General features: G+C 37.2%; 1 protein-coding gene across 2 annotated transcripts in view; it reads left to right on the plus strand.

Annotated features, from left to right (window-relative positions):
* Positions 1 to 25513, plus strand: part of Pter (phosphotriesterase related) — a 60555-nt gene extending 35042 nt beyond the window's left edge. The window contains exons 3-5 of one of the 2 annotated variants that reach the window (XM_090318953.1): positions 2509 to 2774; positions 18778 to 18918; positions 24584 to 25513. In XM_090318953.1, coding sequence (XP_090175079.1) covers positions 2509 to 2774; positions 18778 to 18918; positions 24584 to 24794 — 618 coding nt within the window. In that variant the 3' untranslated portion in view covers positions 24795 to 25513. Of the gene's footprint in view, positions 1 to 2508; positions 2775 to 8313; positions 8570 to 18777; positions 18919 to 24583 lie in introns of those variants that run through there. The other variant, XM_090318954.1, reaches the window with a different exon arrangement.
* Positions 25514 to 27016: the final 1503 nt, after the last annotated feature.

Raw genomic sequence — 27016 nt, forward strand, 5'->3', positions numbered from 1 at the left:
ACTTAATCCTTGCGATTCAAGAGACTGAGTTCTGAGGCTCATGGTTAGAAGCCATCCTGGGCAGGAAAGGCTAGGAGACTCCAGAAAGCCAGAAGTTGAGCTGTGGCTCAAGTGGTAGAGCAAGAGCTTTGAGCAAAGAAAGTTAAAAGGATAGTGCACAGGTCCTGAGTTCAAGTCCCATTACTAACACACACACACACATACACACACACACACACACACACACACACACACACACACACAGAGGTGGTCATAACAATTTGGATTCAAATTGAATATATATATATATATTCCATCCTGAGGCTTAAACCCTGTGTCTAAGCACTGTCCTTGGACTTTTCAAGGCTAGTGCTCTACCACTTGAGACACAGCACCACTTCTGGCTTTTATTCTGTATATATGATACCAAGGAATCAAACCCAGGGTTTCATGGATGCTAGGTGAGCACTCTACCACTAGGCTACACACCCAGCCCAGTAATATTTTATTTAATAAGAAAAAATATATTGAGGAGGGATGCTACTACATTGGTTCTTGCCAATCCTGATGCATTAATACTTAGGTTTGCTAATATCATATGGTACTCAGTATTGTTTGTAAACCTCACTTTGTTCTTCCATGATAAGATTTAGTTATGCAATGTTGATTTCTTTTTCTGATATTTTTAAAATAACCAGCAATGCGAATTTCATTGTAGGGTGAAACTTGGCAGGCAGAGACTTGGCACTTTTGCAAATATGTTTCCTTCTCTTTTTTACAAAACAGGAGGAGTAGAAACAAATCTATTTTCCTGTTTTTGTGATAATATGATCTTAAGCAAGAAAGGGCAGAAGGAAGCAAAACTTTCAGAAACAAAAAGACAGAATAACCAGCAATGCATTTTTTTGCATGTACATTTTTCCTTTCTGAGTACACAGGTATCTGTTTACAGATGTTTATATAGACACGTATATACTTCGGTGTGTCTTCCTTGCAGGCTTTGTTTGATAGAATGTCAGCTGAAGTTTTTGCAAATGATCAATTGATACTTAAAGTAAATACCATGTGTATCTTTTCTCGAGAAGGATTTTAGTTATTTAATATATTTAATATCATTTGAAGACTAAGATGATGACAAGGATTATACACTTGTCAAACAACACTGAGTAGTTACCAAACAGTATAATGCTGGTATTGCATATTGTGAATTTTCTGTTCTGTATAATGCACTGAAAATAAGAGAGAATTGAAGGGCGGGTACCTGTGCCTCATGCCTGTAATCCTAGCAAATTTGGGAGGTTAGGGAATTCTAGTTCAAGCCTAATCTGGGTAGAAAAGTTCTAGAGAAATGATGTCATGTACCTGTCGTTCTAACTTGTGTGGAGACTGAAATTGAGAGGAAATTGTTCCAGGGCATCCCAGGCCAAAAAAAATCTATGAAACTCCACATTAGTGGAGAAAAGTGGTTATGGTGATACACCTGTGATTCCAGCCACTACAGGAAGACCAAAATAGGTGGATCCCAATTCAGACACATGCCCAGGCAAGGAGCATGGCAGTATCTTCAAAAGAAGCAACCAAAAGAAGCAGGCGAGAGGTATACCTCAGAAATGAAGCATAGAATTGAGGCACCCTCCTGTTTGTGAGGGTGACGCCCGTGGAGACATGAGCACCTATCTCCAAAAGAGAATTACTTTGACACATACATCAATTCAGTGGCATTCATAGATTATGTTCACAGATTAAATTAGGGATTATTTTCCTCAATCTAAATGTCCCAAAGAGGTGAATTTCCTACTAAATAATCAGTATGGCTTTAAATCTTAGATTTAAAATAACATTGAATTTATGATTGGGCTATCAAAATATTTTTCTTATGAGCCAGTATTCTGTAAATGACTGATAAATATAATTTTAAAAGAATATGTGACTAGGGCCGGGAGTTTGGCCTAGTGGTTAAAGTGCTTGCCTAGCATGCATGAAGACCCAGGTTCGATTCCTCGGTACCACATACATAGAAAAAAGCCAGAAGTGGTGCTGAGGCTCAAGTGGTAGAGCTCTAGCCTTGAGAAAGTCCAAGGACAGTGCTCAGGCCCTGAGCTCAAGCCCAGGACTGGTAAAAAAAAAAAAAAAAAAAAAGAATATGTGACTTAAATAAATCAATTTATATACCATGGTGGATTAACTGTGTGTGTGTGTGTGTGTGTGTGTGTGTGTGTGTGTGTGTGTGTGAGTGCCAATACTGAGATTTAAATTCGGCTTGAATACCACCCCTTAGCTTGCTTTCTCAAGGTTCGTGTGCTACCACTTGTGGCCACAGCTTTAGTTTTTTTTTTTCTTTTAGTAGTTGATTGAGATAAGAGTTTTAAGAACTTTCTTGCTTAGGCCGGCTTTGAACCTCTATTCTCAGCTTCTTTACCTCCTGAGTAGTTAGGATTACAGACATAAGCCTCCAGCATTTGGCCAAAGCGAATCAACTTTGATAAATTCCATAACCTATAAAATAGTTTGTCCTCCCTCACCCCCTAGCTTACTGATGTCCTTATTAGTGAAATCCTACATGGCGCTGATGGAACCAGTATCAAATGTGGTGTTATTGGAGAAATTGGTTGCTCCTGGCCTTTGACAAACAGTGAAATAAAGGTTCTGCAAGCAACAGCACATGCCCAGGCTCAGCTTGGCTGTCCTGTGATCATCCATCCTGGCCGGAATCCAAGAGCACCATTCCAGATCATCCGCATACTGCAAGAGGCAGGTGCAGATATCTCCAAGACAGTAATGTCTCACCTTGATAGGTAAGTAAGCTATCTTAGAGCTTGGTATGGCTGTATAATTTATGAGTAATCAATCTTTGGAAGCATAAGAAATGGGATCAGTGGAATATTGGTCACCAAAAGGAGCTCACTAATGATTTAGAAAGTATGTACAAAATTTGCTAAGTACCATAAGTAAAAGTCAGTGCTGTATTTCTTGTGTCTTTCCTCTATATTGATGGTATTCTACATACTCTGCATACACGTTTTCTTTAATTTACTTAATATTTCATAACTCTTCATAATACATACCATTATCTACTTTGTTTCATAGTAGAGCATCACAGGAGTTTTCTTGGTATTTGTTAGTAACTGGGATGAAAAATATACCTGCACATAGAATGAGAGTATTAATGAATGAAAAAGATAAACCACAAATTCTTCCATTTCCTTTCTTTTTATTTTTTTTGTCTTTCAGTAGTTGTACAAAGGAGGTGCCATCTGACAAAGCAGTTTATGCATACAATGCATCTCAATGACTGTCATCCCCTTCAACATTTTTATCCCCTTTGGCTCATCCCTTCCCTTCCCTCTCTTAATTTTATGATATATACAATGAATTCTTGACTGCATTCTCTTCCTCCTACCCCCTTCACCATTGCCAAGATATGGAGTCAGACCAGATTCCACCATTGGTGAATGGATCAAGAAAATGCAATATAATAATACACAGTGGAATTGTACTCATCTGTTAGAAAAAACTATACTGTACTGTTCATAAGGAAATTGAACAACTTAGAAAAATTTGTGTTAAGTGAAGTAAACCAGATCTAGAGACACAAAAATTCCATGATTTCCCTCATCTGTGGCAGATAGAATGTGCCTATAAATCTATAAGTTAACATACTGGGTGGTGTATGAGTGGTTACAAATAAATTAACTACAGTATAATAGACTTAATAGGGAGCTCAAATAGTATGATCATTTAGAAAGACTAGGTCAAAGCCCAAAGAAATCAGCAACAGGAAATGGGCATATGGAAGAAAGAGGGGGTCAGAGGGACAGGGGTAGACAAATACTTATATTTCTATCTCCTGCATGAGTTGTCTGAATTTTAGAAAATGTAATTATAAAAAAAATAGGAAGTGTACTTTGGTAGTGTGGTATGTTAGATTTTTATTCCTGCTGTAACAAATTATAGCACATTGAGTACCCTGAAACAACAGAGCTTCATTACCTCGTTCCCCATTCTAGACAAAGTGTTGGCAGGATGGTGCTACCACCAGAAGCTATAAGGGAGAGAGCCCTTTGCTGCATCCATTGTCAGGCCCATCCAGGCGCTCTTGTTGTAGCCACCTAGATGGCGAATCTTCCTCTATTCTCCCGTTGCTCTCTTCTTTATGTCTGTGACTTTTTGTCACTAAAGGCATGTGACTGCATTCAAGGACCCTCTACGAGTTCAGAAGAATCAGTGTCATGTCATTAAGTTAACATGACAGAATAACCCCTTGTCTCAAATAAGGCCGCTTTCTGAAATTCTCAGGGTTAGAACATAGACATGTGTTTTAGGTATCCAACATGCAGTCTTCTATAGAGCAAGTTGGGAACAAACCTAGACTTGCCAAAACTAGTTCTAAGGCTTCCTGTTACATGTATATAAAAAATTGATACGGTACCAATGAGACTAATAATATATTACAATTGCTTCAGTTTTCTGCTTTGGAATAAGGCCATGTTAACAGATTGATAAATCCTGATCATCAGTCTTGACATGCTGATATTTAATAAACGAACAGACATAAACGAGTCTTCGTAAAATTCCTTGACTTAATAGAAATATTGTTATATCCTGTGTAAAAAAAAATAAACAAGTTACAGTCATGGCAAAACAGAAAAGCCAACATTAATGGAGGAAGTGAGAAACACTGAGGTTAAGACAACTCTCCTGACAATTGGCTGTCTTCAGGAATCTCCTGGTTGTACTCATATAATATAGAGTCATAGAATAGTATGCCATATCTTAAAGATTCTAATTCTTGACCCAGAAAGCCCTTTAAATCCTGACTTTAACATTTGTGGTGTTAATAGCCCACTTATACCACTTCTCTGTATTACACTTTCTACCTTTCTGAGTCTTTATCTTCAAGATCCATGTGGGAGAGGGATCATGAAGTTTGTTGCTCAAGGCTTGCCCTTTGTCCCTTGAGCTACTTCTCCACTTCAGCTTTTTACTGGCTGGTTGGCAATAAGAGTCTCATAGACTTTTCTGTCCATGCTGCCTTTGAACCTCAGGTCTCAGACCTCAGCCTCTTGAGTAGCTAAGATTACAAAAATGAGACAGCTGTACTTGGCTTTGTGACTGTGTTTATTAATAAGCTTACTTTAAGGGTTTTCATTAGCTATTGTTAACACTTCATAGCATCCTTTGGTATTATTTTCCTCCATCATTTTTATTTTTCATTTCTTTGTAATGTCGATATTCTCTTTCTAGTTTCCTAATGTACAAGGTAGAAAATTATTAGTACATATTAGACAGATTGTGTGTATGCCTTTCTAAATTTTAAATCTAATAAGTATTTTTTGCCATTCTACATAGCAATACAGTAACTACAAAATTCTTTATCTCTGTTCATATTCCAAATTTTCTACTATTTTATCCAAGACCAAGTAAGTCTACCTGATTGTTTTAAGTCCAGTTACTAGCAGTATTTTTATTTAAAAACATAATAATAATAATAATAAATGTCTACTTAGCTTTACCTTTCTGCTCACTCATTTCCTTCGCTTACTGCTATCCCCTGCATCTTAGATCCTCACTTACGAATTAAAAGTTTTTTCCCTGAAGCATTTCTTTCAGAGTTCCTTCTGGAAAGGCCTGTTTTGAAATGTTTAGTTCTTGTACATGTGAAAATATTTTAATTTTTACTCATAATAAATAAAATAATTCATTCTAATAAATACTTTTTGTTTTTTCCTAAGCCCAATAATGGTATTCCATTTTCAACCAACTCTCATTGTTATGATTGTTAGGTCAGCCAAAAACTAGTTATTCTCCCTTTGAAATATCCTCTCCTCCCCTCTTTTTTTTCTGGATGCTTTTACTAGCATTATTTCTGTTATTTTGAGATTCAACTGTGATGTAACTCTATGACTTTTCTTTTACCGTGAATCTGAAATTCCTTGAAGTTCTTCAACATACAGATGTATCTTTCATTGTTTCTGAAACGCCTCAGCCATTGTTTCTCCAAACATTGCCTGTTCAGTATTTCCTTCATGAGTTCCAGTCCGATGTACCAAGAACAATCCCACCTGTCCTTCATCTCCATTAATATCTCTCTCATAAGTTCAGCCACTTGCACCCTTGAGCTGCTATTTACGTACTTTTATTATCCTATTTATTCCCTTTCCCCCAGAATCAATCCATTGTTCTGCCTCTTTGATTTGTAATATGACTATGTCATCTTATCATTTACTTATTATGTTTTACTTATCTTTCAAATCTGCATGGTTAAATTTGATCATTTATCTTTCCTTCAATATGTTTTTAACTCAATCTTTTTTTAAAAAGTTTAGCTTATAATTGATACATCTGAATTTGATCATTATTTACCTTGTTATTATTTGTTCTTGAATGACTCCAAAAGAAACATTCATGTAAGTTTACTTCCTTTATGCTTTATGCTAAAAGCATAAAGCATTTTATTATGAGCATAGCTCAGAATTCTTGGAACTTATCATGAGAGGTGAATTGGATTCTCTTTCTTTCATATTCTCTTTATTATCCTTCTCCTCATTCTCTTCCTCTTTGTCCTCCTTTTCTTTTCCTTTTCTTTGCTGTATTTTCTGGCTCTCATTTGTTTGTTTTGGGGAGTCACTGGGGACATTACTAAGCTCACACTACTTTATATTTAAAGATTTTCATATTTTAAATTGTGGCAAAATAAAAATAGCAAGAAATAGCCAATCTTAAGCATAAAGAATGAAAAGCAGTCATATATAACAATTAAATTATGTCATTTATATGGAAATGGATGAAAGAGAGAGCATTTTATTAAGCTACATAAGCCAGATTCAGGAGGACAAAGATCACGTTTTCTTTCATGTACATTTCTTTTTTTCTTTAATATATTTTTATTGTTACTAATAGAAGGGTTACATTATATTCACCAGAGAGAAGGTACATTACTTCACAAACATTACTTCTTAAACATTGTTTTGTTCCCATTTCCCTCCCCCCATTTCATGTACATTTCTGACATAAAAGATAAACTAATACATAAGCCCACACAGTTTATATATATACATCTATTTACATGTATGTATATACATATATAAAATATGTCTCATGTAATATGTCTATAATTATGGGACTGCTTGAGGAAATAGGGGGGAAGCAAATGTTAGAGAAACAATACCTAATGAATGAAGGTAGAAAAATGAGACTTATTGAAAATTGTTATAAACAGAATTAGTGGGGATGGGGAAAGGGAGAGCAAGTGAAGGGTTAATCTGATTACAAATGACATATGTATATGCATATATGAAATACCATGGTAAAAGCCCCTGGAATCATTGACATGCACTTAAAAAAAGGGGGCGGGGCAAGAATGTAAACCCGGTTCTATCCAGCGGGTGGGGATAGTGGGATGGCAGAAGGCGGATGTAATCAAAATATGTTATGTATATGTTGACAGGGAAGCTTGTTGAAGCTAGTTGAGGAAGAGCGATGACAGGAGTGAGTCTACTCCAGGTGCATTGCATTTGTATATAGACATGTCACAAAAAACCCTTCATGCGACTAATCAAGTGTCATAGAAATGTAGAAAAGACTAAAGAGGATTTTTCTCTTCAAGTTTATTCAGTATTTTACAAGCACTCTGGAAAGATTTTCTGTGAACAGTTAGGGTGCCATATTGCTTGAAACTGGGATAAGACACATCTTTAAAAAAATATTTGTACCACTATCTGTTTACACTTAGAAATGTAAGTTAGGAAATAACATTTGCAGAATTAGAAAATAAATTTTCATTGTAAATGGTGAAACAAGCCTTACTCTTACCACAGTAATATTTCCTGGCTCATAAAAAAGAAGCCATATATAAAGCTTAAGTGTTTATTTTCTAGTATGCTACTCATACGTATTTTGGGTAAATATAACATATATATTATGTTGTATACGCATATTTTTCCTTTAAAATGATAAAGATTTTCAACCAGTTCAACATAGCTCTTTACGATGAGTTAGGAGGGAATAGAATGGTTGACCTCATATAGACAAACTTAAATCACACTAGAAAATCCTGAGACCATTGCTAGAGCAGCCTCTCATTCTACACCTAAACAATAAATGCTGTGGGATTCCAGTGCCTGAAAGAAAGAAATTCATGGACATACCATTTCTATAGGGAGGCAACCAGGAATAATGATTTTCAAAAAAGCGAGGCATTTGAGAAAACACACTGAATAACGTTAACAGGAAAATAATAAGGGAGGCAGACGCAGGCGGCATTGGCCTTTTGAAGTGACTCTTCACAGGAAGCCAGTTGCCAGGCTGGGGTTTGATGAGGTCGTCCTTTCACAGGCTGGCTGTGCTCTGCTGGGATGTGCACAGAACTGGACTTGTGCTGAATGGGAAGGGACTTCAACTCTGTTTTACTGAGGACCACAACACATCCAAGGACCATGTGTTTCCTGCAACCAAAAGAAAAGGACACACAAAAAGAAGAGCAGTCTGAAAACATGGTCTTTAGAAGCACTCAGAACAGAACAAAAAGAACTTGATTCTTCCCTCCCTGCCTTTTTCGGGTGCAGAGGAGAAGGTTCTGAAGCCTCAGGCTGCAGTGAAGATAAGTTGAGGGGTGGCCACTCAACCCCATTAACCCTTTGGAACAGGAAGGCTATACAGCCTCAACATCAGCCACCAAAAACTCTGCTTATTTTTCCCTTTCAAAGGTGGTTTTCTGTTGTTTTGAGAACAAGGTATTTCATCATGCCCATAATCATACTGAGGCAGTTCACTGTTTTCTGAAGTCATATAAGATTTTCATGTGTTCGAGCACACACACACACACACACACACACACACACACACACACACACACACACCATAATAGCTTCCTGCATGGTTATCCTCAAGGGGGTAATTGGGATGCTGAGAAGAGAGAGTTCATGAATGGCCTTCACCTTTGGAGATTTCTGAACCACATTGTTGTCATGTGACCATTTGTGACCTGCTTAAGGTCATTTACCAGGCGATAACAACTTGACAAGATAAATATGCTTCTGTGTCCAGGACCTCCCCTCACCATCTGTTCCCCTAAAGAAACAGGGGCTTGTGGAAGAGCGATTTGACTGCTGCGAATTTAACCCTATGGGACATCACTGGGGTCTGCCCTTGACAGTAAGAACCATCCAAAGTCCACATGCACATTGATTGGAAAATAGCAACCCGCCCTTTGTGTTCTTGTTTGGGCTATGCTACCCAAGGCTTTGCACCATTTCATTGTTTATAATAATTGTACCACTGTTAATACTGTATGCATATTTCCAGGTGGTGTGTAATATCAGAAACATCTGGGGCCTGGTCTAATATGAGTGTATGTGTGATGAAGAAAAGACTTCTCTGGTTTTGTTTTTTACATCATTGTCTACTTATATGTCTATATGAATTGGGATGATAAATTTTATATAAAAATGCACATGAACACAAACCTGGAAATTTTAGGTTGAAATTATGTGATGTCATTTAGCAACACCTTTATTTTTCCTTATGAATAGGGCATAGACTAGGTATTCCTGGAGGAAGATACTCAAGTCAGGTTGTCTGGGTGGGTCCAAGTTGTAGCAATAAGATTTACCTGCTGCCTTCAGTAAGTTACTTAAGCCTCCAAGTTTGTCTACTGTATCCATATGTTAAGAGGCTAAGGAAAACTCTAGGGTTAACTTAAAGTGCTATTCATGTTTCAATATTATTGCTTACCCTAGGTATTTTCTATTCACATAAAGACTAGTCTAGAGAGACAGAGACAGATGGAGAGACAGAGGAAGAGAGAGGAAATGAAGACAAACAGAGACAGAGAAGAAAGAAATCCAGAGAAACATTTTACAAACTGAAATGAGTGGAGAAAAACTTTATATCCCTAGATGGTGCCCAATAAAATGCAATCACATAATGATGGTAAATGTTATTGGTTGAATATCCCAAAGTGAGCAGGAATACGGGATAAGACCTGCCAGGATCATGGCACACGAAGGCACTTGTCATGTGTTCTATTCAGTACCAAAACCTTTCACTAGTGATTTTTTTCTACAGCAATTTTTCAGGATGCTGACACCATTCACATGAAATGTGACATTTTAACAAATAGGATTGCCATGTCTATGAGATTTATCTTCACTATCCTCAATACCATCATTCCCTGAACTGTGGATTGCCTTACAGGAAAAACACAACCCCTTCGGCGTTGTGTGACAGCTGGAAAGTTCATGTGGTAGAAACTTCTTCCTGGGATGAATAAGCTATGAAATAAATATATTTTAGTTACACTTTTCAGTCTTGAGTTACTTTCTGATTTGGGTTTAATTTAAGGAAGGGTCTCTCTTGGGGCCATCTGTTCCTTTTTCTTAAACCTATAGTTAAGCCATAATATTAAACATGTGACAGCATTCCCATCAAATGGGACCTGGTGTAGTAAGAACTGAAAAGCCTGAGAGGAGGGAGATCTTTATTAAAATACAGATGACAGTGTTTTGAATTATATCATACTTTTTTATTCCCACATATCTCTAATATTGCAGTTGCAATAATTATATAAAATCAACACTTTAATGCAAAATGAATCCCATAAAAACGTAAGCTAAATCTTTAAAATATGTTGGTGTATAGCCATACACGTTTATCCGCACATCCCATTCTAATTGATATCTTGTGTTTAAGTGGAACTGACATTTTTTGGTGAGCATTTCATTGAAATAGCAAATTGTGTTTTTAAATTTGTTGGCAATGTTTATTCCACATATGATTTGTGACATTTAAATTTTTTCTTAATTGACTAAAATTAATTGAAATCTGTCAATTGGTAGAAATCCATCTCACTGGTATGCAGGAACAGTCTACACTTAGCATGGGCAAGGCTTTGGGTTCAATACTCAAGGTCCCCCAAAATGTTTTTTCATCTTTAATCTTGAAGTAAAGTAGCCAGTTTCTAAATCATGTTAATATTGAGACCAGATCTTGCTTTATTGTCCACACTGATATCAAACTCAAGATCTTTCCTCCCAAGTGCTTGGCTTTGATATTCAAAATGACTTTGTATAATTATAAGTTATAATACTTTATTTGTTAATGTCTTTTTATTTTAAAATTAACTTCAGGTTTTTAGATGAGTGTTCCCAGCTAAATTAGTAAAATTTTTAAGTAGCTGTTGAATAGCTTTCATGAAATAAAGAATCCTGTGTAATTCTTTCTGTTCAAGTGTCCATTTGTTTTGTTTTAGTATTGGGGTTTTTTTTTTGGTTTTTGTTGTTGTTGGTTTTTTTTTCTTTGATCAATCGTGGGGTTTGAACTCGGGGCCTGGTCACTGTCCTCGAGCTCATCAACTCAAAGCTAGCAGTGCTCTACCACTGGAGGTACAGCGCCACTTCTGATTTTCTGGTGGTTAATTGGAGGTAAGAGTCATACGGATTTTTTGTGCCCTGGCTGGCTTTGAACCTCGATCCTCAGATTTCAGTCTCCTGAGTAGCTGGAATTGCTGGCATGAGCCACCAGCACTCCATTTGCATTTGTTTTAAATTGAGAAATTTAGGGAAAGAATACCAAGAATTTTTTGGAATTGCTTTTTTGGAAAAATATGCTTATGATGCTCATTCATTAAAATGTACCGTCTTTTGTAAGTCAATTGTATGTATGAGTATATCTTTACTATTGAATTTGTACTGCAATTGTTTTTGTGGGTCATGAGGCTTGAACTCAGGGCCTGGGCACTGTCCATGAGCTCTTCAGTTCAAGGCTACTGCCCTACCCCTTGAGCCACAGCCCCACTTCCCATTTTCTAGTGATTAATTGGAGATAAGAGTCCCACAGTCTTTAGTGCCCAGCCTGGCTTTTAAACACGATCCTCAGACCTCAGCCTCCGAGTAGCTAGGATTACAGGTGTGAGCCACTGGGCCCGGCTTGTACTGCATTTTTAAAACTACATTATTAGGAGTAAATGCTTTAGTGAGGAATATGTTTATGCTTCTCCATGTGCTCTGCAGACTCTGAATTAGCTAAGTGAACCAGGCAGAGATGGCTTTCTTGGATCCAGCCTTTAAGACCAGAAACTCAGTCTCAAATGGCTGACAAACTACAGTGAAGCATAATGGTAATAGCATCAGACAAAGTGTTGGAATAGCTGGGCAGTATATCACTTAAAAATCCATGCTTGTTGAATGTGATGTTATATTCTGTGGTCCCTGGTACGCAAGAAGCAGAGACAGGATGATCATGATCAAAGTTTAACCCTAACAAAGTTAGTCCAGGATCCTTCTGAAGAAACTCTTTTTCCCCAATGTAGGGGGTTTCTGTGGTCACCTTTCTATGTTTCATAGGCATGTTTTTGTGCTATTATCACGTTGGGTTTTTTTCCTATGGCTTTGTATTCTCATTTGTAGTAAGGTCTGCTGATACCTCCGGTAATGTTCTTTTTGCTGACTGGTTCTTTGACTATTTGAGGTCTTTTGGTGCTTCTCTAAGGATTTAAGACTCAGCGCCCCCCTTTCTGTGAACAATAACATGGAAATTTTAACATAACATTGGAGATTGCACGGAATTCGTAAGCTGTCAGTAATATAACTTTTCTCCGTATTATTTCTACCCATCCATGAACATGCACAGTTTCCAATCTTCGAGTGTCTTCTTTTATGTATTTCTCCATGTTTTGATGCAAACTAAAAGCAAAAGACCTCAAGGTATTACTCATGAGGCGAAGCACTTGCCTAATAAGTTAGGGTTCTGAGTTCCATGTCTTGTACCAAAAAGTGCAGGCTTTAGATTATTTGTACAGTGATATTAATATGTGACATAATTGCACCAGTTTACTGTGAGTTTCAGAACCTACTCCTTCTATGTTATTGGTGTCATATAGCAGAGTGTATCAATTTCCTCAAACAAGTCATAGTGCTAATCAATTGTCCAAGACACCTCATCTTCCATCCCTGTCCTTCTGCTAAATGTTTCATAGTTTTTTCTCCATCTGTTGCTGCTTTTTCTACCATAGTTTATAACGGTACTGTTCACCCTAAACATTAGCCTAAATTCATCCCTCTTCTACAGCCCAATTTGGAAAACATGTCCATATCATTGAGATCTCTAAATTCAACTTTTCTTGTCCACTCCACTCTTCTTACTGGAATACAGGCCCATATTTGTCACTGGAATCATTGTAGGTCTCCTTCCGATTTCTTCTAGAATTTGGCTTCCACAACATAGCAGATTTATCTTTCCAAGTATAAGTTTGTTAACATTCCTGCCCTGTGACTTAAAAGCATTTAGTGGAATCTCTTTCCCTAAGGCACAAAAGCCAAACCTCTTAGTGTTCTAGTTCTTTGTTTCTTGTCCAGTGATTCTCATTATTCTTTAGAAGAAGCCACACACAATATGTGGTTAAAGCCACACTGACTTTGTCTTTGAGTGTCCTGTTTTCAATGATCTTATGTGCTTCTCACACTATCTTCTTCCTCTGCTATCCTCATCCATTTTAACTTGGAAGAATCTTTCTTCAATATGTGACTCACCAAAGCTGTCCTTAAACCAAAGCTTTTTGTAACCGAGCTGCGATGTTTATCTTTTTCTCTTGGCAACCAAGTGCCTAGAAGTGCTATTGTTATTATTATATTTGACAGATACTATAAGGCAATTCTTTATTTCTATATCCCTTTTTCCCTAGAAGATGGTAAACTTTCTGAAATGTCGGCATCGGTTGTCTTTGTGTGCTGGCTTATGTTCCATTGTAACGTGGTCAACAATTTCTTCCTGGATGAATGGTGGATAATGGATGGATTGATGATGGATAGGTGGATGGATTGAGAGTATTTCTTTCCTTGTGTATTTTACTCTTGATAAACTGCAGCCATCCATTTAAGAGCAGTAAGCCCCACTTCAGAGACTTCCAACAAATGTTCCTCCCTCTGGATTGTCTGTCCCTCACCCCACATCTGAGCCAAAAAATAAATATGTATATGAGTAGAATACTTCAACTCAATTCACTTCATCCATTAATGTCTCATAATATTTTTCATTTATAACAGAGACTTTTAATATGTTTATTTCTAATTACTGCTTTAAATATATCTTCCTCCCCAGGCATTAAGTTTCTAGAGAGACCAGCTGACATTTCTTATATATATTTATACTGAAAACACAGAAGACCTCACAAGACGGTGGGGGGCAGTAGATGTTTACTGAACTAATTCATAAGGGTGCTCTTAAATGGAGGGAATTAAATCAAGTGTTCTGAGAGTCTTGTGAAACTACCAAACTCAAATGGTAGATGTTGTAATCATCTTGATCATACACACAAAACACAGCCTTTGCTCTGCTCCTTATTTCTTTGTGTCTAGAGAGCTCAGAGATCCTTGTCTAAATTTTCACTTCTTATGGATATTTTTAATCCCACTCACAGTGGACTTTGACATTAAACTAAACCCCTGAGCCTATAGGTAGATCTAAGATATAATAGAAACTGAGAAACCAACTGCCTTGTGTTTTAGTTTCAGCCTTAAAACACTAGATAAATGATAAGGAGATCCTGAAAGTGAAGATAGGCAGGCCACTACAAATGTCATTGTCATGACTGGAAAGAATATAATTTTTCCTAAATTTATGTCTGTGCCTTTTAAAATTGTATCAATTTATCCTATATTATATGTAGTGCAAATGTATTAGTTGAAGGAGCAGAAGTAATAAAATATGCAGAAGAAATTATATCACAGGAATAATAAATACAAGTCTCATTTTTTAAAAGTCTCATTTTTGTCCTGAAAATTCCAAGGCTATTTCATAAAAGACAGCCATCATAAATATGGACTTTTTTCATTGGGCAATGTAGTAACCACACTGAAAGTGTCACAGTCACCTCTCTGACTGTTAGGGAAACAAGAGAAAAATACCTAAAAACCTGGATAAAATTGGAGTAAAGAAAGACCAAATTATTCATAGGTAGAGAATATGGAATGAGGAAGCCAGATGAGGTTAACACTTCTACTTTTATGTGAAGTTCTATGAGGTCATTCATGGCTGCTAGGGGTGAGACCTCTGTTTAATCTTTATCTGAAGGACACCAAGCAGAGTCTGTTTTTCTGTGGAGCCATACTGACATTCAGGGTCAATCCTCTCTCCAAGTGGAAAATAATCACTTGCATAAATAAAATTTCAGCAGCACGTTGACAGTCCATGGAAGTCATCCAGCTGAATGTCAGTTTCTTGTAGGTAAGTCACCTTGTTAGACATGCAGGAAGCAGGGTGACCCTAGGTGTTATTGTTATGGTGACTTCTTCATAGAGTTACTGGCCACAAAATGAAATTGGAGGGCTTCTAGTGGGAGTGGGAGAGCCTCTCATCATGGAAAGGACTTGTCCCAAGAACATGGCTTCCGAACACAAAAGGAATTTGGGTGTCTTCACAACTTCTCTACTTAAAAACTGAGTTGCTTTCACTTGAGAACCTTTTTCTCATCCGTGCAATGGGATGATCTGCTTTCTTCATGTTAATTTTTATAAGGATGACAAGATCAAAAGCTATGTACTAAAAGATCAAAGGCTATTACACCCCTCTGTTAGGATTTGGGTGTAAAATGTCTCAAAAAGGGGGCTTATAAGTTGAAGCCTCATCTTTTGGTGATGGAGCAATTAATAAATGGTTGGACATGAGGGAGCTAACTAGTCAACTAAATAAGTCCACTTTAAGCTCATAAATGAATGGGTGGGGCCAAATTGCAGGTTCTAGGTCATGAGATGGGTATAGTTTCTTCCTCCTCTCTCAGCTTCCCAGCTGCCAGAAAGTGAACAGCTTTGCTGCATATCCACTCAGCTTTACCTCTGGTTCAGAGTAATTAGACCTGTTGACCACAGGCTGAATCCTCTAAAACCTTCTTTTAAACTATTTCTTCGGATATTTTGCCAACGAGAAGGAAACTGACCTTTCTGGTTTCCTTCCACCTTAGTCTTAGTACCTTGCCCATAGTAGGTAACTAAGAAATTGAATTAACACTCAAGGAGACTAAATTAAGATAATACTAAACATCTCTCTTTTATGTCATTTTAATTGTATATATTTTGTTTTTAAGTATGATTCTTGGGGGAAAACTGAATATGTTCACTATATTAAAAACACATATTCTTTTAGTCTATTAATTTTGGAAACCCAAGATGGTCTCCATGGTAAGATGAAAAAAAAATAGTATTAATAGAAGATAGCACAGAACTAATACACATTTTAGAGGAAGGATTTCTTTTCATAGCTTCCTAAAACAATATCATGAAATATAAGTTACATGAAGCTGGTGAACCGTCGAAAAGGAGCCAGCCATAATATGATAACTCAGAGTGAAAGTCAATAGTGAACTCCCAGGAAACATCACAGGGAAGGCAGACTCTTCTTGTACCTGTGACACACAGAATCTTAATTGGTCCTCCCATGGTTTGGGAGAAGGGCTTTGAAAATACTTCTGACCTCTTAGCGGCAGATTTAGAGACATATATAATAGCGCTTTCACCCCAGAAGTTGCCAAAGAAATAGAATATCAGTGTGATAAAAGCCTACTACGGCAATGATTGTCTAACACTCAACCCTTCTCGGGCCACTTTTGGGTCCCAGGCAATCACTTCCTGTCTCTAGACCCTTAATTCCCTGCACTCCATATCTACTGGAGGACAATACTAATGGAGAACAAACTTCCCCATGACATTTTTTTTTGGCAAGTCCCAGTCTTCCTTATTTCTTTATGTGATTCATTGTCTATAATGGCATTTGGGGGCTCTCTGAGTACATTTCCCTCTTTAGTTGCTATAACCTATATTTCTTGAAACAATCTGTTCTTAATTTCCATTCTATCCTCCTATCTGTCTGTAAGTATATTAATGTGAAAAATTTTACATTCTTTCTTTCCCAATCATCTAATAATTACACCCTAGAACCATGAGAGTTTTAGTGTGATACCTCTGAATGAAAATAGATCCATAAAAGTTACTATAAAATAACAAGCTTTATTTGAAACACATACATTTAAGCACATACACAGATACATATGGATATATATCTGTCTGTATGTATAAATACCCAACCATTTTTTATTTTTTTGCCAATCCTAGGGCTTGAACTCAGGGCCTGAACACTGTCCGTGAGCTTTTTCCTTAAGGCTAGCATGCTGCCACTTGAGCCACAGCACCATTTCTGGCTTTTTCTTTTTTTAAAATATTTTTTCATATATTTTTATTGTAATTAATAGAAGGTCCTTCTATTAATTACAATATATTCATCAGATAGAAGGTACATTACTTCACAAATATTGATACCCTTTCTCATGTCCTGTTTCCCATTTCCTTCCCGCTCTCCCCCCTCACAACTTGATTTCCCCCCTTCCCTCTCCTATTTCCAACAACCAATTAAGCATATATAAAATATATCAGATAACAAGGTGAAGTATTGTAACAATATGAAATAACCAAGGGACAGTAAAAGAGATGAGAGATAACATAGTACATCAAGGACAACAATCACTCATTATATGGCTTTTGTTTCTATATCCTGGAGGTCCTTACATTTAGCGTCATACTATATGGCCTTATGTATCTAGATTTTGTTCTATTGTGAATCTCTGCTAGGAGAGCCCAAGGTTCCTACTGATTATGACAAATGAAGGAGACTATTGGGCCTATGTTCCTTTGAGTCTGGCTTACTTCACTTAATATGATTTTTTTCTATGTATGTGGTAGTGAGGAATTGAACCTGGGTCTTCGTGCATGGTAGGCGAGCACTCTACCACTAGGCCAAACTCCAGGCCCCCCGACCATTTTTTAAAGAAAGATTTGATATTACACATAGACTTTGGAATTAATTTTTGGAAAGTTTTTTAAATCTTCACAAGAAAATCACCTACCTGCCTTACAGTGAACTTCCTGTTTCATCCAGAAGAGTATTACTCACCTATTTCACTAGACCTGATAGATGACAAATATCCTTTGATAGTTTCTACAGATCACAGCAGTCTTTAGAGGATGAAAATTTAACCCATTAAAATTTGTCAAAAGAGTCTGAAACATCTTCAAGAGGCAAGTATGGAGGAAAGATAGGAAATTATGTCTGAGTAATGGCAACATACTTGAAACAAGTCTCCGAAGCACTTTGAAGTGGAAAGCCCTTTAGGTTAGGCAAATCCCCTTGTTTCTGGTAACAGTCTAAGCCTACTATTTTGTCGTCGTATCACAAGTGCCAACTCAGAGGCTTTACTCCCTGCTATCCTTTGAACAATTAAGACAGTTTGACAAAATGAATATCAGAAAACTATCATGTAGCTTGAATGGAAAGTTCTCGTGGGAGACTAGATGGATGGAGAAGGGAATGAAGGTATGTAGAGTCATAATATAATACTCAAGGAACATAATGGAAAATGGGACATGAGGTACAGGGATTGAGGAGAAGACTGGAAGGGGTGGTTGATCATGGTGCACTGGCCACAGAATGAGATGTTTATTTGCACAGTGATTAGAAGACTAAATGCTACAGAGGGTAAGTAGTGGGTCAAAGGAAGGTTGCCAGCTCAAAATTTCTTTTAGTTTAGTTTAACCACATACGTACACGATGCATTTAAAACTTCTAATATGTAAATATGGTGAATTCCGCCCCCCCTATTTTTTTTTAATTTTTGATTCTTTTGAGACAGGCCTTTCAGTGTAGCTGAGGCAGGTCTTGAAGTCCAGCTTACAAGTTTAAGTATTTCAGGCATGCACCACCCTATCTGGAAAAAGTACTCTCTTAATAATCACAGTTTATCTGTCTCATTATCTCTAGATCTATCTTCGACAAGAAGGAGCTGCTGGAGTTTGCTCAGTGTGGATGCTATTTAGAATATGATCTCTTTGGTACAGAACTCCTTAATTACCAACTCAACCCAGAAATCGATATGCCTGATGATAACAAAAGAATTAGAAGGTAACTATATTCAAATTGCTTACATTCTCCTTTAACTAGCCCTTTGTGATTGTCAAATCTGGGTGAATATTAACAAAACTTCAGAAAACAGAAAGCAGGCTGAATCACAGACTTGCAGAGAAAAATGTATCTGGGCTGTTTCAGGAAGAAAATCTCTCTATATTATTTCAAGGAGAAAATGAGTCATCCTAAGTGGGCTAAAGTGAGGCAGAGCCTTAGAATTTCAGGGCCAGATGGGTAACTAGCAGGAAACAAGGCTCAACCCTTGCCATGGCAATAAGAGAACAAAAGGCATTTTCCTTCTTTTACCCCTAATAAAAGAAGCTATTTCTTTCCTGGGTTGACCACACTAAGCTTCTAATTCCCTACAATTAATACTTGAAACACTTTCTTGAAGGTATTGGTATAATTGCAATTTACTTACTGAAATGTAATAGTAACCCCAAACTTCATATAAAATGCAACCTCCCCAAATTTCCTCGTGTGTAATGGACAGATCAATACTGTATGATCCATTTTTTTCAGTGAGGTGAAAGATTTGAAAAGTCAAGTATGACTATTGGATTTGGTCTTGATGACAACATGATAGGAAGATTAAATGAACTAAGATAATGGATCTGGCAGGAGACCTTGATTTGAGACTGACAAGGAAGAATTTAGCTCACGATTATCTCATTTGTCTAGACAGGTCCTGAGATAAGCATGTGAAACTTACAGAGATTCCGACTGAGACATAGCTAGGAATGTCATTCATGTATGTAAGATAGATGGGGCCATAGGAATGTAGGGGATCCTGAGGAGGAAAGGATGCGGACAGAGGCCTGAACATGGACATTTAAAGGGTATAACCACTCATTGACAGATGGAGAAAAAAATTACTTCAACTGATAACATTGCAGACAGGGAGAAATTTCAGAAGTTAGAGGAGAGGGATGATGGAAGCCGAAAGCTTCAGTACTTACAAAATAAGTGGTAGAGACCAAATGAGCTCGATCCTGGAAAGTATCTATCAGATTTTGCAATTAGAAGGCTCTCATTTCTGTCAGTACATGGTGTTTCAGAAGAAAGGGCTTGAGGGAGGAGTAGAAGATGAGGAAGGGAAAAAGAAGGAAGAGGGGAGGGGAGGGGGAGGGAGGATGAAGTTGGATGACAGGACACAAGTGAAGGACATTTTTGCTAGGAAGTAAGCAGTATTCATGGACAAGAATTTGGAGAGACAGAGATTGAGAGATTGAGGAAGGCCTGGCATTCTGCAGAGTACTTATAGAGCTTATAAAGTATACAAACAAAATATGCTTGGTTTTTATCTGAGTGCTTGCTGCAGAATATGGAAGTATTCGATAGATATTCACTTTAAGATATCTGAGGAGAGAAGGAATAAAGGTCAAGATTCCTAAAGGAACCAAAAAGATGGAATCTTGGAAACTAACAGAAAATTGGTTGAAAAGGTCATTGAAATGTGACAGTGGAAAGCAAGTAATGGCATGCATGAAGATAAACCTCCCAGCTAGAGGAACAGGAAATAGAAGCCACAGAGCCATGTGTTTTCTTGTGTCCTATAAGGTAGTCATGATCATGGCCTGAGAAAGAAGGAGTGGATTCCAGGTAGGACTTTTAGAGGGAAATGAAGCCTAGAAGCAACAGTGAGGTGGATGAAGAAAGCAGGACAGGGAGACCCAGGGAATTATGGGAATTATGATTGCAAGGCATGTGATTTGATTACTGTTTTCTAGAAAAGAAAAATGTTGTGAGTTTCTGTAGCTGGACCAGAGAAGCTTTGTATTTAGAAATTAGAAAAAAAAATAAACAGTTAGAGATCCAGGGCTTGGATTCTATCTGAAAGTTGCAAGTGAAAGCCGAAAGAACAAAGGATTGAGACACAAGTCATGGAGTCTGAGATGGAAGGAAAAACAGATATATCGCAATATGTAGAAGGACAAATGAGTTTTTCATGAAGTGTTCAATAGATACAGTGGAAGTGGGCGAGTGGACTAAAGCAGAAAGAGGTAAACTGATCAGAAAGGAAAACTGGGGATTCGGATTTCAGAGTGGAAACAGTTTTCCATGATGACAAGAACCAGAATAGGAGTGAAAAATCTTATCGGAATGGGGAACACGCAAAACCAGAATAGAGGTGTGTGTCCCCATGAGTGACAATGATCAAGCTCAGGTATGGTCAGTTGAGCTTCCAGAGGAGGTTGAGAGCTGTATCCAGAAGCAGTCAGTGATCATTCGCAGTCTTTCAGGATTGTTCTCCCGGGAAGCCCATGTTTGCATCTCTATGCTTCTCTGTTACCCTTGTGTATTGGCATTCTTCCTCAGTGATCTGAGAAACCATAAAACAAGCTTCCAGTTCAATATCAGAGAGAGAGAGAGAGAGAGAGAGAGAGAGAGAGAGAGAGAGAGAGAGAGAGAGAGAGAGAGAGAGAGAGAAGAGAGAGCTAGTTGGTAAATTCTAACTTTAGAATTATGTAAGGTAGCAATGAGCCTATAAGAGCAAACTGCTTTGACGCTTGATCCATGGGAAGTGAGGTATTTTCAACTACACAAATAAGCTCTTTGACAAATAGATGTGTTGTTTCTTCTGTTTTGTGATTTTAATTTTTCTGTTCAAGAAGACCATTATGAGAGGCTAACAGGTTTCCCCAGACTCACATTCATTTGTGCCATACTCCAAAATGAATATTCCTTGTCCTAAATATTCTAGAATTTAAAATAGGTGGAATGGTAGGTCTTTCTCATCTCTCATCATGGATTCTCTTAACATTTTGTACAACTCATCTTAGAAACAGGAAGCTAATAAGGATCTGATTCCTTTTCCTGCCACTCTTTGTGGTAATAAAATGTGTCTTTGCAACTCTGTGTCTTTTATAAGTTTCCTTCTAGAACAAGCAGAAGATCTGTAAAATGATTGTCTACGAAGAACCTATGAAAGAAGAGATGGCTTCTCAAACATTCCTGATCAGCTTCTCGGCTCCTTTTGGCTGTTAGATCAAGGACAAAAAATTAATTGTGGTTATCTATTTTTGTGCCAAATGTAAACCTTCCTCAAGCATCAAAGTGCATCACAATTTCAGACAGACGACTATCCATATACATGGGAATATACATATATATGATTATACATATGCCATATATATGCAAGAACATGTACCAAGCTATATATACACATACATGTTTGCATGTGTATGTATGCTCAACTTATTTCTGGCAATACTGGAGTTTGAACTCATGGCCCTTATTCTTGCTAGGCAAATATTCTACCACATACTCCACATTCCAGCCCTTACCTTTATTGAATAGAAGTCATGCATTGAATCACTTTACCCAAGTCAAGGTCATGTTCATACCTTAATGATCTTTGGGGCTCTGCGTGTTCCAGTATCCCACTGTCTTTGAGTCTTGAAAGGTTGATGTTCATCATTCATCTATAGTCCTTTTTCAGCCATACTAGTCTGGAACCTATGAAGCGCTAGTGCATAGAAACACGCTTCTGCCTACCTCTGGTTTGCAGCACCAGAAATTCTGTGTCTAACACCTGTTTTCAATCTTATGCTCCATTTCTCAAATCTTATTATATCTCTGCCTTTTCACACGTTATAGTCTCTCTCTAATATTTGTTTGCAAAACACAAACTCATTTGTATTGCTATAATTACTCCGATTTTTTGTCTTCTCATCTGTAGTGGTTCCTCCCTTCTGGCAGCATCTCTGTAACTCCTGTTCTTCTACACAGTGGCACAGCAAGAGAGCGGGTGTCTTAGCTCAGGCCTGGCCAAGCAGGTTTCCTTGAGAGTCTGGATATCATGGTGTTTCTAGAGCTATGATATCATCTTGATCATGAGAGCCCTAGTCTCAAGATCCTTGACTTAATGAGCTGTAAGCATTCCCATTTGTAAATAAATGTGTTTAATCTCCAACATTCTTTCTTTACTAGTTCCCAAATGGATAACTTCGGTATTTCCAGCTGTTAAAAAAAAGTGGCATCTTACAGGAGTTTGTTTACTCATATGTATGCCTTTGCAGTAATGAGGTACTCAGATAAGGAAAAGAGATCTGAAATTTTTGTACAAGCCTTATTGAGTATTAGGAGAAAGGATGAATTAAACCTTTCTATACTGAGTTCCTGCTTGCAGTTAAATGTTGTACTAGCTTCATCATTATAATCTTTCTCTTCTTTCATAAATGATCCCATAACTCTCTTAGATAAATACCTATGTAAATAGAGTTTGTCCAAAAGTGATTGTTGATGATCACTTCAGAACAAATTTGAGCAAATTTCAAGTAACCTTGGTGGTACAAATAGCATGCTATACTCTTAGAGGGCAGACATGGGTTCTTTTGGCATGCACATTGGTCTGTAGACAAAGCACCCAGGTTGACTCCTCTGTTCTAGCCCTAGCATTCCTTTGACCTTCAAATACAAGTGGTGACCTTCATTTGTAATGTAATTCATAGGGTGTGTTCTCAGAGGGCAAGCTTTGTGCTTGAGTTTTGTCTGTAGTAGCCCACATTTTCCTTATCTTAGTAGTGAATAAAGAAGACTCATGCCCAACTCATGTTATCCATTGAAATAAAATGTATCTCTTTCAAATATTCAGCTCTTAGAAGAAGGGGCTCTGTCTGTCCACCCATATCCATTTACCGCCTAGATGCTTCCCAGGGTGAGATGAGCCATTGTTTGCAAGTTGCATCTGTGCCATCAGAGACCCCAGAAGTGAGGAAGGACAGTGGCCAGAGTGCAGATACGTACAGATGGTGGCTGTCAGAAGGTGACTCACTCTGAGGATTATAGCACTTAAGCAAAGCACCAAGCAAAGCAGATTACACTTTTAGTCAGGCAGCTGTTCTTTAATCAACCAACTATAAATTTAAAGGAACCGCTCATTGTTCTAACTGAGACTTTCTAGCCAACTTAATTACCATTTAACAGTTACTACTAAGTCAACATTCCCATAGATTTCAGGGAACTAAATGTCCCAAAAGCAGGAGTACTTTTGCCAATCCATTTTTATTGGCTGTGTTTCACATACCTTTCTTTAGTAAAGCACCTGATGTTATCCTTGAGTGTTTTGTTTGTATGAAGATGTTCTTTTGTGGAGGTATCAGGGGGTTGAGATAGGATCCCAGTACATAGTTCAGGCTGGCCTGAAAGTCTGGATCCACCTGAATCTGCCTCTTGAGTGCTGGGATCACATCACCATCCCTTTTTCTTCCTTTCTTAATCACATCTTCCTAGTGATTTGACTAAAGGAAGAGTGAAGATGAGAATGAAATCTCCAAGAACTGAGCCTGCTAAGAGACATGTTTTAAAGAGCAGAGCGATTGTTCAGTGAAGTGGGAAATCAGTGGTCAGTCATTTCAACTGGCGCAACTATGGAAAGCTGCCTTTCATGCAACCTAAATACCATAGGGTAAAGGTTTCCGTGGATGTGAGACAGGATGTCATTCCTATTAGGATGCAACAATTCATCATCATTATCATCATCTCCACATAATATTTATTAAGGGTCTCCCAATACAGAAGCCACAGGAAAGGGCAATATGTTTACGACAAGCACAATAGATTTTTTATGATTAAGAAGTTGAAAGAGTCCTAAAAGGCTAAAATGTGAAGTGTGGAATGGCATGTAAAGAGTTAACATTTCTTTTTTCTTTTTTAACAGGGTACGTTTCCTGGTGGATGAGGGATATGAAGATCAAATTCTGATGGCACATGACATTCACACGAAGCATCGCCTGATGAAATATGGGGGTCACGGCTATTCTCACATACTCACCAACATTGTTCCTAAAATGTTACTTAGGGGCATCAGTGAGCATGTACTTGACAAGATATTAATTGAAAACCCTAAGCGATGGCTAACTTTCAAGTAAAACAGTCACTTGGAGATGTGTACCTTCTGTGTGAAGCTTGCAGCTAACTGCCAATGATTTCAAACCCATCCTCGTCATCAGAACTCTTAGGGACAAATGGCTGCTTCCTTCTGATGAGAAAGAGTAGTTTGCCCTCTCTGAAAACTGAGTAGCTATTACATTTGTGCCTCTGAGGAGTTCCTGAGCCTTAAATGAGCCCTCTGGCTTCACCTTCAAATAAATACTGAAGTGCATATTTCTCAACAATGATTTAAAATCTATATCCCCTAAGAGCTGCTTTTTCTGATTGTTTGTTTTGCTTGTTTCCCAGTCTATCATCTACACTACTTGAGAAAATTTAAAGTGTTAAATTGCCCCCTTCTGGAACAATCTAATGTTTCTTGTAATATTGATGATCCTACTAATTATCCTGCTGTTCTTTAATTAATGCTTAATGCATAATATGGCATGTTAAAATAGCTTTTGCAGCAAGGGAAGTTAAATTTTAAGCCTTTTTTAAAGCCAAGGATACAGTTATATAATTACCAATTTTCAACAATGAAATTATTTTGGTAGGCTAATTATGTGAGCTCCACCCATCTCTAAATGCTTGTAATAAATCAGTTTTGATAGCATTGGCTTTCTGGTATCAGTTTTTTTGCTATAAGTTTTGTTGTGTTTTACAAAGTTTGTATAAGAACACACAGTAATACTGAATTATAAAAATTCAATCATAAAAGTCATAATATATTACATAATATAGTTTAATGAACCATTACAATTATAATAGCAAAGGCCACGATGTAATTAATTCATAAGATATAATGCAAAAAAAATGTTTGCCATATATATAATATAGTATATTCCCCTTATTTCCTTTACTTTTTTTGTTATTTCTCTCCCTCAGGCCTAAGTAGAGAAAATAATGCTTATTTGTCTAAAGAATAAATCAAATCTATTGGAAATGACAGTCTGCTTCTAAAGCCTACTCTTTAAAAGATATCCAGCCCTGATATTTTTTGTAAGTAACACTTAAAAAAAAGTTAAAATTTTTAATTTATATTCATTGCTATCTATCAATGAGTCTTTAGATCAACTCCTCCCTGCAATATTAGGTACCTAAACACATCTCAAAAATTCCCTTACTGACAATTTTTTTGACAAATATTGGTTGTTAAACAGAAACTAGAACTATTGCAGTTCATTTGTGAGTTATCAGAAAAATTAAATAGTACTAGTCATTATTCTTAATGACTAGACTAAGTATTTTTTTATTCTATTCCATATCAGTTACTCGGATCAGGCACTGACTGACACAGAAGAGCAAACACCACCACTGGACTGGAATGTCATGCATAACTCTTGGAAGGTTGAAGTTTGCTAAATTAGAGATATTTCAGTTGATCAAAGATGCTCACACTTTCTGTGGATTAGAACAGAAAGTACCGAGGTGGAATGAGCCAGGACTACAAATCAATTCCTTTAAATGAAAAAAAATGCAAATGTCCTTCAATAAAACAAGCAGACTTTTAAATCCCTGTTTTTGAAATCTTGTCAGAAAGTCTTCAAAGACAACTAAAAGGGAAATGGATGTTTTCACTGTCATGGTGGAAGTTTGTGGTTGTTTGGATGGCTCAACATGCATTTTAATATTTTCCATAAATTAAAGAGATCACTCTTGGCAGTATAACTCAATAGAGAGAATCTACTTCCTGCTTCCATCCATTTGAGACAAAAGAAAAAAAAATGACAACTCCAACCCATGTAATTCCATAGATACTGTGAAGGAGAGCTACGTTTTTTCCCACATTCCTGACATTACCAGTCATCCAGAAAGTGTAGTTAAGATATTGATGAGAAAATAAAGAAACCACAGAGTTAATCTTCACACACGTGAAACATAGGGCATTTTAATCTAGTGATATTTAATCTTCAGGATAAGTCTTAAAGAGAAGGAAGTTTTATTATGTCGCTAGTCCATATATATTTTCTCATCTAAAATATATTTCGATCCAAAATAAGTCAAATAATTTGTGCAGGCTTGTCTGTGTGTATGTATGTGTATGTGTATATATATATATACACTTATATACATACATACACATATTTACTTTCTACTTTTTAAATTTATGAGGCTCTACAAGACACTGTTGCATGGACGGAACCCATCTCTGTAGATAATATTTTATCTAACATATAGGTATATAAATATGTGTGTATGTGTATGTCAGGTATCTCTATAA

The sequence above is a fragment of the Megascapheus bottae genome, chromosome 26 (genome assembly GCF_031878675.1).
Source record: "Megascapheus bottae isolate mThoBot1 chromosome 26, mThoBot2.hap1, whole genome shotgun sequence".
Classification (NCBI taxonomy): Eukaryota; Metazoa; Chordata; class Mammalia; order Rodentia; family Geomyidae; genus Megascapheus; species Megascapheus bottae.